General features: G+C 45.9%; 1 protein-coding gene across 7 annotated transcripts in view; it reads right to left on the bottom strand.

Annotated features, from left to right (window-relative positions):
- Window positions 1-18169, bottom strand: part of chek1 (checkpoint kinase 1) — a 54345-nt gene that overhangs the window by 23109 nt on the left and 13067 nt on the right. For all 7 annotated transcript variants that reach the window (XM_072486766.1, XM_072486769.1, XM_072486767.1 and 4 more), the window contains 3 exons: window positions 17365-17429; window positions 5895-5964; window positions 242-430 (listed from right to left, as the gene is read on the bottom strand). In XM_072486766.1, the coding sequence (XP_072342867.1) occupies window positions 242-430; window positions 5895-5964; window positions 17365-17429 (324 nt within the window). The remainder of the gene's footprint in view (window positions 1-241; window positions 431-5894; window positions 5965-17364; window positions 17430-18169) is intronic.

Raw genomic sequence — 18169 nt, 5'->3', positions numbered from 1 at the left:
CAGGAACAGACCCAAAACCTGCTCTGTATTGCTCCTAAGCTGAATACTGCTCATGGTAAAGTAAGTGTGCATAGTTCTCAATGCGTTCGTCAATTCAGAAACTGCCGCTTGCTGCTTCTGCTGTTAGAAAGAAGCATGCAGCAAAATCAGACAGACAGAGAATCAGTACTGTACAATCAACCATACCATTTTATAAAATGCAGGATCCCTCCTGATCACACTACTTAAAAGTTGAACCAACCTCCAGCCAGCATCGCAACAAGGACAATTCCACACGACCAGATATCCACAGGTTCGGCACGGAACTCCTTCCTCCTCAGCAGCTCTGGAGCAACATATGGCAGCGTGCCACACATCTTATTCAGTAACCTCTCACGGCTATTGTGTCTGTATACTGTCGCTAAGCCAAAGTCAGATAACTTCAGGTTATCTAGAGGAAAGGGGAAAAAAGTGATCTGTGAATGAGGGCTACTTTCCTGGACATTGGTACAATTACAGTAGCTAATTGTACCACACAGTTTTCATGATCAGTGATGACTAACAATGATAGCTTTGTAGGATTCCCTCCACTACTGCCACAGAATCAATGACAGCTGAACTACACAATGACAATGCCAGAACCTGACTTTGTGGATTGCAAAGAGCTGCAGTTGACAACCCTCTAACTGGAATTAAAAGAAATACTGACATAGCGTTTGTTGCTTACTGATCTGTGAATGGGGGCTACTTTCCTGGGACAAGCAGAGTAATGAGCCAGGTCGATTTTCCCTGCACTGACCCAAGGTGGGTGGATTTAACATTTCCTGCCACTCAGCAAGTCACACTTGGAGACCCAAGTGAGAGCCATCAAGTGAAGTGAGGTATTTCTCGGCATATCGGCAGCAGGAAGATGGGGAAAGTCTGTTCCATCCCTTTGCACCCCCTAAATTGTATTTCAGTCACTGGCCAAGGCTCAGTCGGTTATGAATTGGTGCATGTACATTTTGGGGGATGGGAAGGGGGCTGGAGGCACGCATAGGGAAAGACAAAGCTTTAAATGTTAAGCTGAGGTGAGCACTCATTTACGTGGAGTACATTCCATGAGGAGCACAGAAACAGGTAATTTAGATCAGCCAGTCTTAAAATACACTGGAGTCCTCACTCATCATTACAAATATTTTTTTTTTCCAATTAAGGGGCAATATATAGTGGCCAATCCACCTACTCTGCACATCTTTGGGTTGTGGAAGTAAGACCTACGCAGACACGGGAAGAATCTGCAAGCTCCACAGGGACAGTGACCAGGGCCGGGATCGAACCCGGGTCCTCGAAGCCATAAGGCAGCAGTGCTAACCACCGCACCACCATGCTGTCCCTCATCATTACAAATCTAAATCTATCATCCTATCCCTCTATTCCCTTCTCCCTCAAATATTTGTCCAGCTTCCCTTTAAAAATGCTTCTATAATATTCACCTCAACCACTCTGTGGTAGCAGGTTCCACATTCCAACCACTTTTTAAAAAGTAAAATATTTTTATTCATATTTTTCAAATTTTAGATTTAAATATTAACACAATAAAACAATTTTTTAAAACCCTGAAACACTTCACCCCCCCCCCACCCGTGTGACTGACCCTCAACAGAAAGACCCCCAACCCCCCACCTAACAACTAACGGTGACCAGCTCTTTAAAGGACTGAATAAATGGCTGCCATCACCGGTAGAACACCACAATTGCCCCCTCAGTGTACTTAACATTCCATTCTTGAAAAAAAAATAATAATTTAGAGTACCCAATTATTTTTTCCAAGGGGCAATTTAGCGTGGCCAATCCACCCAGCCTGCACATCTTTGGGTTGTGGGGGTGAAACCGACGCAGACACAGGGAGAATGTGCAAACTCCACACAGACAGTGACCCAGGGCCGGGATTTGAACCTGGGTTCTCAGCGCCGTAGGCAGCATGGTAGCACACGTGATTAGCACTGTGGTTTCACAGCGCCAGGGTCCCAGGTTCGATTCCCTGCTGGGTCACTGTCTGTGCGGAGTCTGCACGTTCTCCCCGTGTCTGCATGGGTTTCCTCCGGGTGCTCCAATTTCCTCCCACAGTCCAAAGATGTGCATGTTAGGTGGATTGGCCATGATAAATTGCCCTTAGTGACCAAACAAGATTAGGAGGGGTTATTGGGTTATGGGGATGGGGCTTAAGTGGGTCGGTGCAGGCTCCATGGGCCGAATGGCCTCCTTCTGCACTGTATGGTCTATGTTCTAATGCTAACCACTGTGCCACCGTGCTGCCCTTAACTTTCCATTCTCACCACTCTTTGGGTAAAGGGGATTATTTTGAATTCCCTATTGGATTTCTTGGTGACTATCTTCGTCTAATCGAGTTGAAACCACCTTAGGCCACATGGACTCGAGTTTTGCTCTCACCCACAAGAGGAAACACTGGGCTGGATTCTCCGCCGACAGTAGCAGCGTTCCTGATGTGGCGGAGAACCGAGCATTGGTCAAATAACGGGATCAGTGTCCATGCCCATGCTCCGGTCCCTGCTGGGGACAGCATTGAGGTTAGCCCCCCGTGCAAGCAAAGGGGTGCCATTGGTCACATTGATCCATTTACATCCTATTAACGGGCTGGGCACCGGATTCTCCAAGCCCATGTGAATCTCCGATCCTCTGGGCCGGGGTTCACGTGGGCGAGAATTGGTGCAGGTATTTCCCAGTGTGGCCCTGACGCGGTGGACTTTGCAGTGAGCCAAAAGTTCATTAGAGGGCCGCCCTTCCCCAATACCCTGCAACAATGCAAATCCAGCCCAACCCCATCCCCACCAGAGACAACCCCCCCCCCCCCCCCCCCCCCCCCCCCATTGCAGAGACCCCCTACCTGGAAGTTCCCCATTACAGAGGCCCCTGTCTGGAAGCCCCCCATTACAGAGACCCCTGCCTGGAAGCACCCCCATTACAAAGACCCCTGCCTGGAAGCCCCCCATTACACAGACCCCTGCCTGGAAGCCCCCCATTACAGAGACCCCTGCCTGGAAGCCCCCATTACAGAGACCCCTGCCTGGAAGCCCCCCATTACAGAGACCCCTGCCTGTTCATCTTCCCATGATGAAATGATTTACAAACTTGTAGATCTTTTACGTCTAAATAATTCAACCAAAATTGCAAACAGCACCCCAAAAGTGTGGTCCAGCCAAGCTTCAACAATTATTTAGCATAATTTCCCTCCAGTAGATCAGGAGAGCTATCCTATCCTGTTTCCTGGTCAATATTTATCTTTCACTCAACATTGCAAAAACAGCTCGTCACCCATTGTCATTGTTGTTTGTGGGAGCTTGCTGTGCACAAATAGGCACATTGCAATACATTCCAATGGCCACTACATTTCAGACGTACTTCATTGGATGTAAAGCATTTTGAGGCATCCTGGAGTCGTGAAAGGTGCTATGCAAATGCAAGTCTTTCTTCCTTTTCAAAGTTTAATACCTCACACTGATAAGTGTTGATATTCATTTGCCGCCATTTACTCCATGCTACTGCACGGAGAAGATACATGTTGGAACAATATTGTTTAGTGCCTGGACACGAATACAGATGTGGGCCTATCTCAATCTGATTTTAAAGGGTTTCTATTTTTTATAAAAATCTCAATTTAATTTTTGAGGTTCAGTATGAATATAATAGTCAGAGGTTAGCCTTTGGGCAGCAAAGTAGCTTCACAGCTCCAGGGTCACAGGTTCGATTCCCTGCTGAGTCACTGTCTGCGGAGTCTGCACGTCCTCCCCAAGTCTGTGTGGGTTTCCTCCGGGTGCTTCGGTTTCCTCCCACAGTCCAAAGATGTGCAGTTAGGTGGATTGGTCATGATTAATTGCCCTTCGTGTCCCCCCCACCAAAAAAAATAAAGGTTAGGTGGGGTTACTGGGATAGAGTGGAAGTGTGAGGTTAAATAGGGTGCTCTTTCCAAAGGTCGGTGCAGACTTGATGGGCCGAATGGCCTCCTTCTGCACTGTAAATTCTATGGAATCTATGGAATAATTGCTGAAGGGAGGCATATTGCTGAAGTTTTTCATCTTGCACTCATCAGGACAAATCCAAGAATGTCAAATTTCAGACAATCACAACAATTTATTGTACATGAGAAAGGGGTGCTGATTGATTAGTAAGTACACGGGGTTGCCATAGAGAAAGCAACATGGAATTATAGGTTCTCCAAGCACTTGGTAATTCAAAGCAGATAGAAGGCTTGAACATATTCCTTTTGGCTGTAGAGAAAGGGTCCCGGCGTATGAATGGACATCACTTCTAGTAAGTGTAAATGAGCCACATTGCATAATCAACCTTTTAACCTGCCGTATAAATTGTGATTAATTTAAAATTGGTATTCTTACATTTGCCCCAATGGATGCAAGACAAAAAGCTTCAGAACATGGTCTCTCTTCTCAGCTGAGGCCTTTGGCCAAGGGTGGTATCATGACCAGTATGGGATTGGAGGGCCAAAGAGCCTGTTCCTGTGCTATTTTGTTCAATATTCCAATTCTGAACTACAAAGGGACTCTTAACCGAGATGTGAAGGTAGCAGAGCAATATGTTCAAGGGCATGGCCATCCTCTACAGTCAACAGACAAAGAAAGAAAATACTTCAGGACAGGACACCATTACCATGGGAAGGAGAGACAAGCTCAAGATAGACCACAGGGTAAGCATACGTATCTAAAGATTTCACAGAACCTCACAGTCAGAGCAATAATTGTTTATTGCACTGAATAATTAAAACTTGGCCAACGGATCAGTGCATTCAGCTACTGCTCGATGCATTTATACAAGATATCATTCCTCACAGCACTTTTACCCATGCACCTCCAGCTTCAGAAGAAGGGAATGAAAAGGGTTGAACACCATAAAATCAATTATTCCCACCATTTTCCTTGAACATTATTGCGGGTTACTGCAGACCAACAAAAAAACAGCTTGAAATAATTTGGTTTCCATCCAATTGACTTGCTGAAAGCAGTGACACAAACTGAGCATAAGCACTAGTGAGGAACTAATGGCCGCCTAAAGGGACCCCCCTACATTGAGATACAAAAGTATTGGTGAGATAATCAGCTGAAGAGGACACGTAGCCTTTGTTCAACTACCATTTACACCAGCATTTTTATAAGCAATGGAAATCAATGGACAGTAATCAGAGGTGGGAACATTGGTTGATTATGCCCTCCCTAGCTCAGAGGCACTGAGGCCACCTGTTTCTTCTAAATGAGGTCTGATCTTTCATCAGTGATAGTGATTGAGCCAAGGGAACTGTCCTAGCCTGAAAATAACCAGCTTTTCTTGCATCAACTGGTCAGTCCTTTTAATGAAGTTTATATGTCATCCTCATACTGAATCTCGTTGAGATAAACCAATGAGGTGCCAAATATACTACAGTGAGAATAAAGTAATCTCGTTACCATATTTATGTGAGGAACATCCTTTCACTTAGCAGTCAAAAAGTGCAGAGCTCAAGCCCCGCTCCAGACAGTAGCAGCAAGTGCAGACTGGAGCAGCAGCTCAGAAATCTGGCCTGACATCCAGCAGGACACCCGCAGCTGCTGGCTCTTCCCTCATCCTATTGTTGTGGCATGTGAGAGCCCAATAAACTCCCCGGGCCTTCCATCGGCTGCTATAAAGCTAGTTAGCACAGCCCGTCAGAAGGAAGAGTATGATGCTCCAAAGAGGACCTCCTTGTTCACACTCAGTTGTGCTTCCCACCTCAGTTACACACCATGCACTGCCCATTATTCATGGGATTTCTGTTGTGAAAATTCAAGCTCAAGCTTTCCCAGAACTTTAGGGAGTGTAGCACATGAAGAAAGATTGGCCTTTGTGTTTTCTCATCACTAAAGATGTTTTGCCATTGCACACTATACCTCGGTCATCGAGCAGCAGGTTCTCCGGCTTGATGTCCCTGTGCGTAATTCCAATACTGTGGAGGTATTCCTGGAAAAAGGCAAAGGCAGAGGCTTTTATTTTGAATTATTTGACAGCTCTCTCCAAATCTCCAGGCTCACAAAAGATGGCACGGGTACAGACACAAGTGAGGATTACAAGTCCAAAAGAACACGTTTGAGGATCACATTGGCAGGGCTAACGGCCCAGCTATATCTGCTGGGCCACAGCTTGGGACATCTAATTTACGATACATCGATTTGCTTTGGGTTCGGATAGAGCTTCCAACACTTATTTTGTTGTTCCTCATTTGAAACAGGAAAAGAGTCATCTTGGACCTTACACCATTAGCTGCACGGAAAAGTCAAATTCTGGTAGACAAAATTAATTTAGAATACGTGCACAAGCAAGTACACATTCCACAATCCACCTATTGCCACATTGCAACACTACATAAAGAAAATCCCCCTATTGCAAACATTCGACACATCAGAGTTTAAAATAATATAAAATCAAAAAGGCAAAGGATTAGTATTACAAAGATTAAATATTGCAGATGCTATAAATCTGAAATGACAGAAAATGCCCAGCAGTATCCGCAAGAAGAGAAACAAGAGTTAGTGTTTCAGGCAGATGACCTTCATCTGAATGTACAAATCGAGGAAGGGAAATACAGAGTCAGAGACGCACCAAGTGAAGGCATGGGGAAACTAGGAATTGGAAGCATAGTTGGCATAATCATTCAGGTTCGGGTATGAGGAGTGTTGTGGGCCAGGGTTTAGAGAACCCCAAAGTGTATCATGGAGTTCACCTGACCCACAACTTTTAATAGATTGTGGTATGGGGAGCACACGGCTTACTCTACAGGTATGGTACAGCAGAAAATGGACCAATGGTTTTTAAAACAAAACAATGTTTATTCTATGAACTCAAGTTAACCTTTATAAAACAAACTGAACATCTTAGCAACCAGTAAATCAAATACACCGCCTAAAGAATACAACACTAAATAACCTGTATGCTGTCCTTTTTACCATCCAAAAGACTTGACAAACCATCGAACAGGAGCACATTAAATTTATATTCAATACTGAGACTTTTTTTTTTTACAATTCTGAGTTCCCAAAATGATTCATAGTCTTTGGATGGCATAGATCAGCAGCAGTGCAGCTCACAGACACACCCAAGCTCTTCTCAAACTGAAACTAAAAAAGCAGAAGTGGAGCTCAGCTCCACCCACACTCTGACATCACTCCAGTAACATGAGCAGCTCCATTTCTTAAAGGGTACTCTCACATGACCCCCCCCCCCCCAAGAAAAAAAAACACCCATCAACTTCAAGATGGTTTCATTTTTCACCTTTTCACCATCCTTTAAGAAATGCACACAGTAAATATACTTTTCGTTTCAAAAAAACACATGCAAACAGGTACAATAATATAGTCCATTTTTTTCCTTCTTCCTCCAAATGAAATTTTTGCACAAGGTCTCTGCACGATCTGTCCATTGCTCTACGCCTCGGCATTTCTCTTTAGTCAGATAATTTAGTTCAATCTGATCACAGAGTCCCTTGCAATACTCCAACACAGGAGCATTGGCTATCACAGTTTTCAGGCAGTCAAATGCCTGTTGAAAGTCCTCTGTACATTGAATTTTGAGGCGGTTCATCAGCAAGTCCATTAGTGGAGCAACCACTCTACAACACGTTTGCACAAATGATCGATCAAATCCACTCATGCCAAGAAATCACATTATTTCCCTTTGTCTCAAGGGTATCGAAAACTCCTGAAGGAAAGTGATTTGGGCTTTTCCAAATTCACTTTTGGCTAGGTTTATCACCAAACCCGCCTCCTGAAGTCGATCAAATAAAGCCATCAGATGTTTTAAATGTTCTTTCCATGTCTGGCTGCAAATTAGCAGATCGTCGATGTATACCATACAATTGGGTAATCCTGAAACGACTGGGTTAGTTAACCGTTGAAATGTGGCTGCGGCGTTTTCCATGCCAACTGGCATAACTTTGAATTGGTATATGCCATCTGGAGTCACAAAAGCTGAAATCTCCTTCGCCCTTTCGGATAAAGGTACCTGCCAGTAACCTTTAAGTAAATCCAGTTTAGAAATAAAAGCTGATTGTCCCACTTTCCCAATGCAATCCTGCAAACGTGGGATAGGATAAGAGTCCGTTCTTGTAACTGCATTAACCTTTCTATAGTCCACACACAACCGTTGGGTACCGTCTGGGTTTGGTACCATCACTATGGGTGGGCTCCATTGGCTGCAACCCACTTCAATAATGCCATTTTTAAGCATACTCTCAATCTCTTTATTAACCTGTGCCAATTTTAAAGGGTTAAGTCTATATGGATGTTGTTTTATCGGAACAGCATTTCCCACATCTACATCATGTATAGCCATTTTAGTACTTCCCAATTTAGCTCTACAAACTTGCCCATGTGATATCAATAACTCCTTCAGGTCAGTCTGTTTTTCCTCAGGAAGGTAACTCAACAATTTATCCCAATTTTTAAGAACATCCTCATTTTCCAATTTAATTTGAGGTATGTCAAATTTACAGTCATCTGGATTGGGTTCGTCACCGAGTTAGAATCATTAAAACCTCCCTTTTCTCTCCTTCCCTTTCAAAGTACCTTTTAAGCAGATTCACATGACACACTCGGTGATTCTTCCTTCTATCTGGTGTTTTTTTTTTTTTTTAAATTTTATTAAAGGTTTTCATAAAATATCAATAACAAAATGAAAAAAGGAACCCAACAGGGTTAAGTACAAAACACAATCTAGAAAAGCAACCCCCCATACCCCCACCCACCCCCTGTACATAAATAATAAATTAACATTAACACCCTGCCTTAACACAACAGGTATATACACCCCCTCAGTGTAAATAACTAAAACAATAATAAAGTAAACCGCCATCCCCACGCCCTTCCAAAATTCCTCCAGCGCTGGCATGCCCAGAACATATGGGTGTGATTTGCTGGGCTCCCTGAGCATCTAACACACCTGTCCACACCCTCAAAAAACCGGCTCATCCTTGTCCCGGTCATGTGTGCCCTGTGCGGCACCTTAAACTGTATGAGGCTGAGCTTCGCGCATGATGAGGACGAGATCACCCTCCCTAGGGCATCTGCCCACTCCCTTCCACAATCTCCTCTCCCAACTCCTCCTCCCACTTACCTTTCACCTCCACCACCGAGGCCTCCTCCACCTCCTGCATCATCTGGTAAGTTTCCGAGATACTTCCCCACATCCCCCCGCCGAGAGCACCCTGTCCTGTACTGTGTGTGGCAGTAGCCGCGGGAATTGCACCACCTGCCATCTGGCAAACACCCTTACCTGTAAGTACCTGAAGGTGTTCCCGGGGGGGGGGGGGGGGGGCACGTACTTCTGCTCCAGCTCACCCAGACTCGCGAACTTCCCGTCCACACACAGGTCCCCCAACTTTCATATCCCTGCCCTGTGCCACCCCGAAAAACTTCCACCTGTTCTTCCTGGGGCGAACCAGCGGTTCCCCCGTAATGGGGTCCACGCCGAGGCCTCAACTTCCCCCCTGTGCCGCCTCCACTGCCCCCAAATTGTGAGGGCAGCCACCACCACCGGGCTCGTGTTATACCTCCTCGAAGGGGGCGGCAGCGGCGCCGTTGCCAGCGTCCCCAGACTCGTACCCACACAAGATGCTGGTCCAGTCTCTTCCATGCAGCCCCCTCCCCCTCCATCACCCACTTGCGCACCATCGTCGCATTGGCGGCCCAGTAGTACCCACAGAGGTTGGGCAGCGCCAGTCCCCCCCCTATCTCTACTCCGCTCCAGGAACACCATTCTCACCCTCGGAGTCCCTCGCGCCCACACAAAACCACATTATACTCCTGTTAACCCGCCTGAAAAAAGCCTTTGGGATAAACACGGGGAGGCACTGGAACAGGAACAAAAACCTTGGGGGCACCGGCATTTTGATTGACCGCACCCTACCCACCAAGGACAGCGGCAACGCGTCCCACCTCTTGAACTCCTCCTCCATTTGCTCCACCAGCCTTGTAAAATTAAGCCTATGCAGGCCCCCCCAGCTCCTGGCCACCTGGACCCCCAAATACCTGAAGCTCCTCTCTGCCTTTTTTAGTGGGAGCTCCCCAATCCCCCTCTTCTGGTCCCCTGGATGAACTACGCCGCATAAAATCCACGTCGTCCCAGTTCGGGACATACACATTGACCAGTACCACCCTCTCTCCCTGCAACTTACCATTTACCATTATGTACCTACCGCCATTATCTGCCACAATGCTCGACGCCTCGAATGACACCTTCTTTCCCACCAAGATCGCCACCCCTCGATTTTTGGCATCCAGCCCCGAGTGAAACACCTGACCTACCCACCCTTTCCTCAATCTTACCTGGTCTGCCACCTTCAGGTGTGTCTCCTGAAGCATAACCACATCCGCCTTGAGCCCCATCAGGTGCGCGAACACACGGGTCCCCTTAACCGGCCCATTCAGTCCCCTTACATTCCAGCTGATCAGCCGGATCAGGGGGCTACCCGCCCCCCTCCCCCGCCGACTAGCCTCGACCCCCTCCTTGGCCAGCCACTCGCCCGCACGCCCCCCCCAGCCCGTTCCCACAGCGGCACCCCCCCAGCCCGTTCCCACAGCGGCACCCCCCCCCTCCCTCCAGCTCCTCCTTGACCATAGCAGCAGCAACTCGATTTCACCCCCCCACCCCCCACCCCCCCCCCCCCCCCCCCCGGGCTAGGACCCATCCTAGCTGATTTACTCCCCCCATTGCACTTCCGCAAGTCAGCTGACTCCTGCTGACCCCGGCCACTCCCGCCTCTCCTTCGACTCCTCCCATTGTGTGGCACACCCTCCTCTCCCATCCCCATCCGTAGGCTCTCCCCCTCCCCCTTCCGTTCTAAGTGCGGGAAACAACCCTCGCTTTCCCGCCCCGGCCCCTCCAGTCTTCAGCGCGGGAAAAAGCCTGCGCTTTCCACCTACCAGGCCCCGCCACCTCTGACGCAGCTCCTTTTACAGGCCCGGTCCCCTCACCCCTGACTCGGGCCTCCCCCTCCTCCGCGAGGCCCAATCTCACCACCGTCCACCCCCCTGTTCAGTTTACCTACCCCCCTCCAAGAGCCCCCCCGACCAACCTAACCAAAACAATGCCCAACCCGCCCCACCGACTCGAAAGAGAAAAACACAGATAAAAAGAAACCCGGAACAATACAAAGGCCCCCCCCCTCGAAACAAAAATAAACATAACATATCAACCGCAGTCCCCAGTCACCCATCCCGACCCTCAATCTGTGTCCAACGTCTCGGCCTGGACAAAGGCCCACGCCTCCTCCGGAGACTCAAAATGGTGCGGTCCTTGTAGGTAACCCACAGTCGCGCCGGCTGCAACATGCCAAAATGCACCCCCTTCCTGTGCAGCACCGCCTTCGCTCGATTGTACCCGGCCCTCCTCTTCACCACCTCCGCACTCCAGTCCTGGTATATTTGAACCTCCGCGTTCTCCCACCTGCTGCTCTACTCCTTCTTGGCCCACCTGAGCACACACTCCCTGTCGACGAACCGATGGAATCTCACCAGCACCGCCCGCGGAGGCTCGTTAGCCTTGGGCCTCCTCGCCAGCACTCTATGGGCCCCTTCCGCTCCAGGGGCCCCTGGAAGGACTCCGCTCCCATCAGCGAGTTCAACATGGTGACCACATAGGTCCCCATGTCCGGCCCCTCCGGGAGGCCCAGAATCCGCAGATTCTTCCGCCTCGACCGATTCTCCATCTCCTCGAACCGCTCCTGCCATTTCTTGCGGAGCGCCTCATGCGCCTCCACCTTTACCGCCAGGCCTAAGATCTCGTCCTCATTGTCAGAGATCTTTTGTCGAGCCTCGCGGATCGCCACCCCCTGGGCCGTCTGTGTCTCCAGCAGCTTATCAATAGAAGCCTTCATCGGCTCTAGCAGGTCCGTTTTAATCTCTCTGAAGCGGCGCTGGATACCCTCCTGCTGCTCCTCCGCCCACTGCATCCACGCTGCCTGGCCTCCGCCCGCCGCCATTTTGTCCTTCTTCCCTCGCACCTTCTTCGGGTCCACCACCCCCTTTTTTGTCGCCCCGCTCCTAGTTGAAGCCATATACTGACGGGGAGCTGTTATAGACTCCTTCCCACACCAGGAAACGTCGAAAAAGTGCCGTTGGGGGTCCTGAAAAGAGCACAAAAGTCTGTTTTTGCAGGAGCCGCCGAATGTGCGACTTAGCTCCGCATAGCCGCAACCGGAAGTCTATCTGGTGTTTTTAACCACATAATTCACCTCATTTAATTTCCTTTCAATCTGATAAGGTCCACAAAACCTTGCTTTTAAAGGCTCACCGACCACTGGTAACAACACTAAAACTTTATCTCCACTGGCAAAACTACGAACTTTGGAATGCTTGTCCGCGACCGGTTTCCTCACATTTTGTGCAACTTTTAAATGTTGTCTCGCCAATTCACCTGCTCGATTTAATCGTTCCCCAAAATTTGACACGTAATCTAATAATGTAATTTCCGATTTCTCACTCACCAATTTTTCCTTAATCAATTTAAGTGGTCCTCGTACTACATGACCAAAAATTAGTTCAAAAGGACTAAATTTGGTTGACTCAATAGGTGTATCCCTAATTGCAAACAGTACGAATGGAATTCCTTGATCCCAATCCTCTGGATAATCTTGACAATAAGTCCTCAACATTGTCTTTCATGTCTGATGTCACCTTTCTAACACTCCCTGCGATTCTGGATGGTACGCAGTTGATTTAAATTGTTTTATTCCCAAGCTATCCATTACTTCTTTGAATAACCTCGAGGTAAAATTTGATCCTCGATCCGATTGTATTTCTGTGGGTAGTCCATATCTAATTTAAGTAACTCCTCCACAATCCTTTTAGCTGTAATATTACGTACTGGAATGGCCTCTGGAAACCTAGTAGACACATCCATTATAGTCAAAAGATATTGATTCCCACTTTTTTGTTTTCGGAAGCGGTCCTACACAATCAATTAGGACCCTTGTAAAAGGTTCCTCAAATGCTGGAATGGGTATTAAGGGCTCTGGTTTTATCACTGCTTGGGGTTTCCCTATCACTTGACATCTGTGACATGATTGACGAAATTTAACTACATCTTTATGTAGTCCAGGCCAATAAAAATGTTTTAGGATTTTAGCTTGCGTTTTCCTTATTCCCAAATGACCTCCCACTGGTGCCTCATGTGCAACTCGCAACACCTCCTTTCTATACTCTACCGGCAATACTACTTGATAAACTTCTGCCTACTTTTCATCCACCTGCATATGTAAAGGTCTCCATTTTCTCATCAAGCCATTACTTTTACAGTAATAACACTCTGGTATGCACGCAGATTCCTCTTCAGTGTATGCTTTCTGATATATCCGTTTTATTTCTATATCTTTTTGTTGTAACTCTGCCAACTTTCCTGAACTAAAAATATCCGCCTCATCCTCCACCTGTTCTTGTTCTTTATCAACCATCTGATCAAAAATCGTTTCTGATAAATGCACTTCAATTCATCTTCACTCTTTTGATTTCTCCTCGTCTTAACCTGTGACTTTGCGACCTTGTTACCACACAATCCGGAAAGATCCCAGGATATTCGTCCTTCAACACTTCAGTTGTCTGATTTTCCACTGGCTTATCAACCACAGTAGGCATCACTCCCACTTACGATCCAGCTCTATCATTACCCAAGATAAACTGTATCCCTGGACAAGATACTTTCTCTATTACTCCTACTACCACTCCACCACTCTTCACTGGACTTTCCAACCTTACCTTATATAATGGAACGCTACTCCTCTCACCCTGAATTCCACAAATTACCACCTTTTCTGGCAACATTCTTCCCAAACTACATAACTCCTCATCTCTTACCATGAAAGATTGACTAGCTCCCGTATCTCTTAAAATTGTGACTTCTTTACCTGCTCCTCCTGATACACATGAGTAAACTTTACCCACACAAATAAATTCTTTAAAGACATCTGGCACCTTCTGATCAATCACCTCTTGATCAGGCTGTACAATCTTTTGCACCTCCTTCGCTTCCCTTGGGCTTTCCTTTACCACTCTAACAAACCCCACTGTCTTATCCTGTTTTACCACATCAGCCTTCCCAGTGCTTTTCTTCAACCACCAACACTGTGACTTTACATGGCCTAGTTTATTACAGTGAAAACATTTGAAACTTTTCATTTCTTTTCCACCCTCCTGGATTTCTTTTTTAATCTGAGGTATACTCTCCTTATTATCTCCCATCAGATCACCTTTACCTTTACCACTTGAGTATTTCTCATGTCCCCAGTTTCTATCCCTCACAGGCTGAAACTGATGTCGGAAACCAAGCTTTGATTTATGAACTAATTCATAATCATCTGCCATTTCTGCTGCTAATCTCACAGTTTTAACCCTCTGTTCTTCCACATGAGTTCTCACTACATCAGGAAATTAATTTTTAAACTCCTCCATAAGTATAATTTCTCTGAGAGCTTCATACATTTGATCTGTTTTCAAAGCCCTTATCCACCAATCAAAATTACTCTGTTAGAGCCTTTCAAACTCCATGTATGTTTGACCAAATTATTTCCTTAAATTTCTAAACCTTTGTCTGTAGGCTTCAGGCACTAGTTCATATGCACCCAAGATGGATTTTTTTCACCTCCTCATATGTCTCAGATACCTCCTCTGGTAGCGACGCAAACACTTCACTAGCTCTACCTACCAGCTTTGTTTGAATTAGTAATACCCACATGTCCTGTGGCCATTTCATTTGTTTAGCTACCTTCTAAAATGAAATGAAAAAAGCTTCCACCTCTTTCTCATCAAACCTTGGCAATGCTTGGACATATTTAAATAGATCCCCGCCAAGCCTTCAACTTTGACACTCTTTCTCACTATCCCCATCACTATCATCGAACTGTACATTTCCCTTTACGTCTGCCAATTTAAACTGACTGTCATGTTTCATAGTCATTTTCTGAAGTTCAAACTCTCTCTCTATCTTTTTCCCTGATCTGTATCTCCCTTTCTCTTTCTTTTTGTTCTGCTAGGGCTATTCTTTCTTTTCTTCTTTCTTCTCTCTCCTTTTCTTTTTCCTCTCTCTCTCTCTTTTGTATTCAAGCTGCTTTAATTCTTTCACATGTTCCATTTGTTTAATTTGCAACTGAATTTTTGCCATTTCCAATTAGTCAAACTGTATCTCAGGCAACTTTAAATGCTTAGCCACCGCCATAATTACCTCATCTTTTCGCATTTTGTCAGGTAATGTTAACTGCAATGTTTTTGCCAAATGTAACACTCTGCTTTTAGTCTCTGTCCTTAAGGTACTGCGTGTGACCATCTCCACCCCCTGAAACTTCTGAGCCTCTGAAAGAGCCATTGTCCACAACACACACCCCACTTAAACTAAAATACCACACCTGAAAAGCAACTACAATATGCTCACCCCTCGCTGTCTTTACGTTCACTAAGCCAATCCAATAGATAGACTTTTATCCCGGACGAGCCCCCAATTGTTATGGGCCAGGGTTTAGAGAACCCCGAAGTGTATCATGGAGTTCACCTGACCCACAACTTTTAATAGATTGTGGTATGGGGAGCACACGGCTTACTCTACAGGTATGGTACAGCAGAAAATGGACCAGTGGTTTTTAAAACAAAACAATGTTTATTCTATGAACTCAAGTTAACCTTTCTAAAACAAACAGTGAACATCTTAGCATCAGTAAATCAAATACACCCACCAAAGAATACAACACTAAATAACCTGTATGCTGTCCTTTTTACCATCCAAAATACCTTCAAACCTTCAAAGAGGAAGACGTTAGATTTATATTCAATACGGAGACTTTTTTACAATTCTGAGTTCTCCAAATGATCCATAGTCTTTGGATGGCATAGATCAACAGCAGTGCAGCTCACAGACACACCAAAGCTTTTTTCAAACTGAAACTAAAAAAGCAGAAGTGGAGCTCAGCTCCACCCACTCTGACGTCACTCCAGTAACATGAGCAGCTCCATTTCTTAAAGGTTCATTTCTTAAACACCCATTTCTTAAAGGGTACTCTCACATGACAGGAGGAAGTGTTCCAAAACATACGAACAAGGAGGTGTTGGCCATTCAGCCCCTCGTGCCTGCTCCACCATCTAATAAGATCATTGTTTTTTAAAAATAAATTTAGAGTGCACAATTCTTTTTTCCAATTAAGGGGCAATTTAGTGTGCCCAATCCATCTACTCTGCGCATATTTCTGGGTTGTGGAGGCGAAACCCACGCAGACACAGGGAGAATGTGCAAACTCCACACAGACAGTGACCCGAGGCCAAGATTGAACTCGGGTCCTCAGCGTCGCGAGACAGCAGTGCTAACCACTGTGCCACCTTGCTGTCCTTAATAAGATCATGGTTGATCTGATTGCAACCTCATATCTGCAACCTGCCTACCCGCCAATAACCTATCACCCCCATGCTTACCAAGAACCTATCCACCACAATGTTAAAAATATTCAAAGATGTCTCAAGGTGCCAATGACCCGAGTTTGATCCTGGCCCCGGCTCACTGTCCATGTGGAGTTTGAACATTCTCCCCATGTCTGCGTGGGTCTCACCCCTACAACCCAAAGTGCAGGGTAAGTGGATTGGCCACACTAAATTGCCCCTTAATTGGATTTTATTTAAATTTAAAGACACTGCTTCCACCACCTCTTAGGAAGTGAATTCCAAAGACACATGACCATCAGAGAAAAATTTCACCTCATCTCAGTTTTAAGTAGATCATCCCTTATTTTTAAACAGTGACCCCTAGTTCTAGATTCTTCCACAAGAATCTTCCATCCTCTCCACATCCATCCTGTCAAGACGCCTCATCTTAAAGGTTTTGATCAGTTGCCTCTTACTCTTCTAAACTCTAGTAGATACCAACTCAACTTATCCAACTTTTTCTCACAAGACAGCCCACCCATTCCAGGTATTAGTCTGGTAAACCTTCGCTGAACAGCTTCCAAAATATTTACATCCTTCCTCCCTTAAATAAGAAGACCAATACTGCACACAATACTCCAGTTCTGGTCTCACCAATGCTCTGTACAACTGAAGCATAACCTCCCTAAATTTATATTGCAATAAATGATAACATTCTGTTCGCTTTTCTAATTACTTGCTGGGCCAATATGGCCATCAAACATACCAGAAAAAGAGTACTGGAGGGCACTTTCAAAAGGAACAAAGACTATCCCATAAATCACACAAAAATGTGTACATAGCTTGGACCCATACAGGTTCGCAAGCAAAATCTTTTTCAAAGTGAGTGGAGTAGAAGGAGCTCAGCCACACGGGAGTGTGGCGGTGGTAGACCGTGATTGACTACATTCAATGAAGAATTAACAATACTCACCACTCCTGCTATCAGTTGCTGGAAAAACCTATGTGCATCCACTTCTGGCATCCCCACGTCAGGTTCTATAGGAATACAAATCAAATCATTGCCTTAATTTTCTATCATAGAGGGTTACATTGGATAAACAGCATAGAAACAGGCCATGTCGGTGTTTATGCTCCACTTCAGCCTCCCCCATCTTTCTTCCTCCAAACCGAGCATGATAACCCTCTTTTCTCACTCGTCTAGTTTCCTTTTAATTACATCTACACTATTTGCTTCAACCACTGCCTGTGATATCGAGGTTCACATTCTCACTACACTTTGGGAGAAATTACTTCTGAATTCTCTACTGGAGTTCTTGGTGACCATCTCATATCGGTGGCCTCTAGTTATGCACCCCCCCCCCCCCCCCCCCCCCCCCCCCCCACCACCACACACACAAGAGGAAACACATTCTCGCAAAATTCACTTTATCAAAACCTTTCAGAAATGTAAAGACCTCTATTAGGCAGCACTTCAGCCTTCTATTAAACTGCCCACCCTGCTGCAAACCCAAAGAAAAGATACACCCTGCCGGTCAAACCATTCCTGCTTTGTGTCCCCATGAATTTCTGGCATCATCCTTGTAAAGCTTCTCTGCAGCCTCCCCAGTGCCTCGATAACCGTATGATGATTTGGTGACCAGAGCTGCATACAAGATAGTACTGTGGTCTAACTGTGGTCCAGCCAAGGTTTGATATAGCTTTAGCATAACACCCCTGCTTTGCAATTCTACTTTGTTACATTTGAATTCAGCCAGTCATTGAATGATTAAAAACTT

This window comes from Scyliorhinus torazame, chromosome 21, assembly GCF_047496885.1.
Source record: "Scyliorhinus torazame isolate Kashiwa2021f chromosome 21, sScyTor2.1, whole genome shotgun sequence".
In the NCBI taxonomy this organism is placed as follows: domain Eukaryota; kingdom Metazoa; phylum Chordata; class Chondrichthyes; order Carcharhiniformes; family Scyliorhinidae; genus Scyliorhinus; species Scyliorhinus torazame.
Note: the sequence above shows the minus strand (reverse complement) of the source record. Positions and strands in the feature narration are given on the sequence as shown.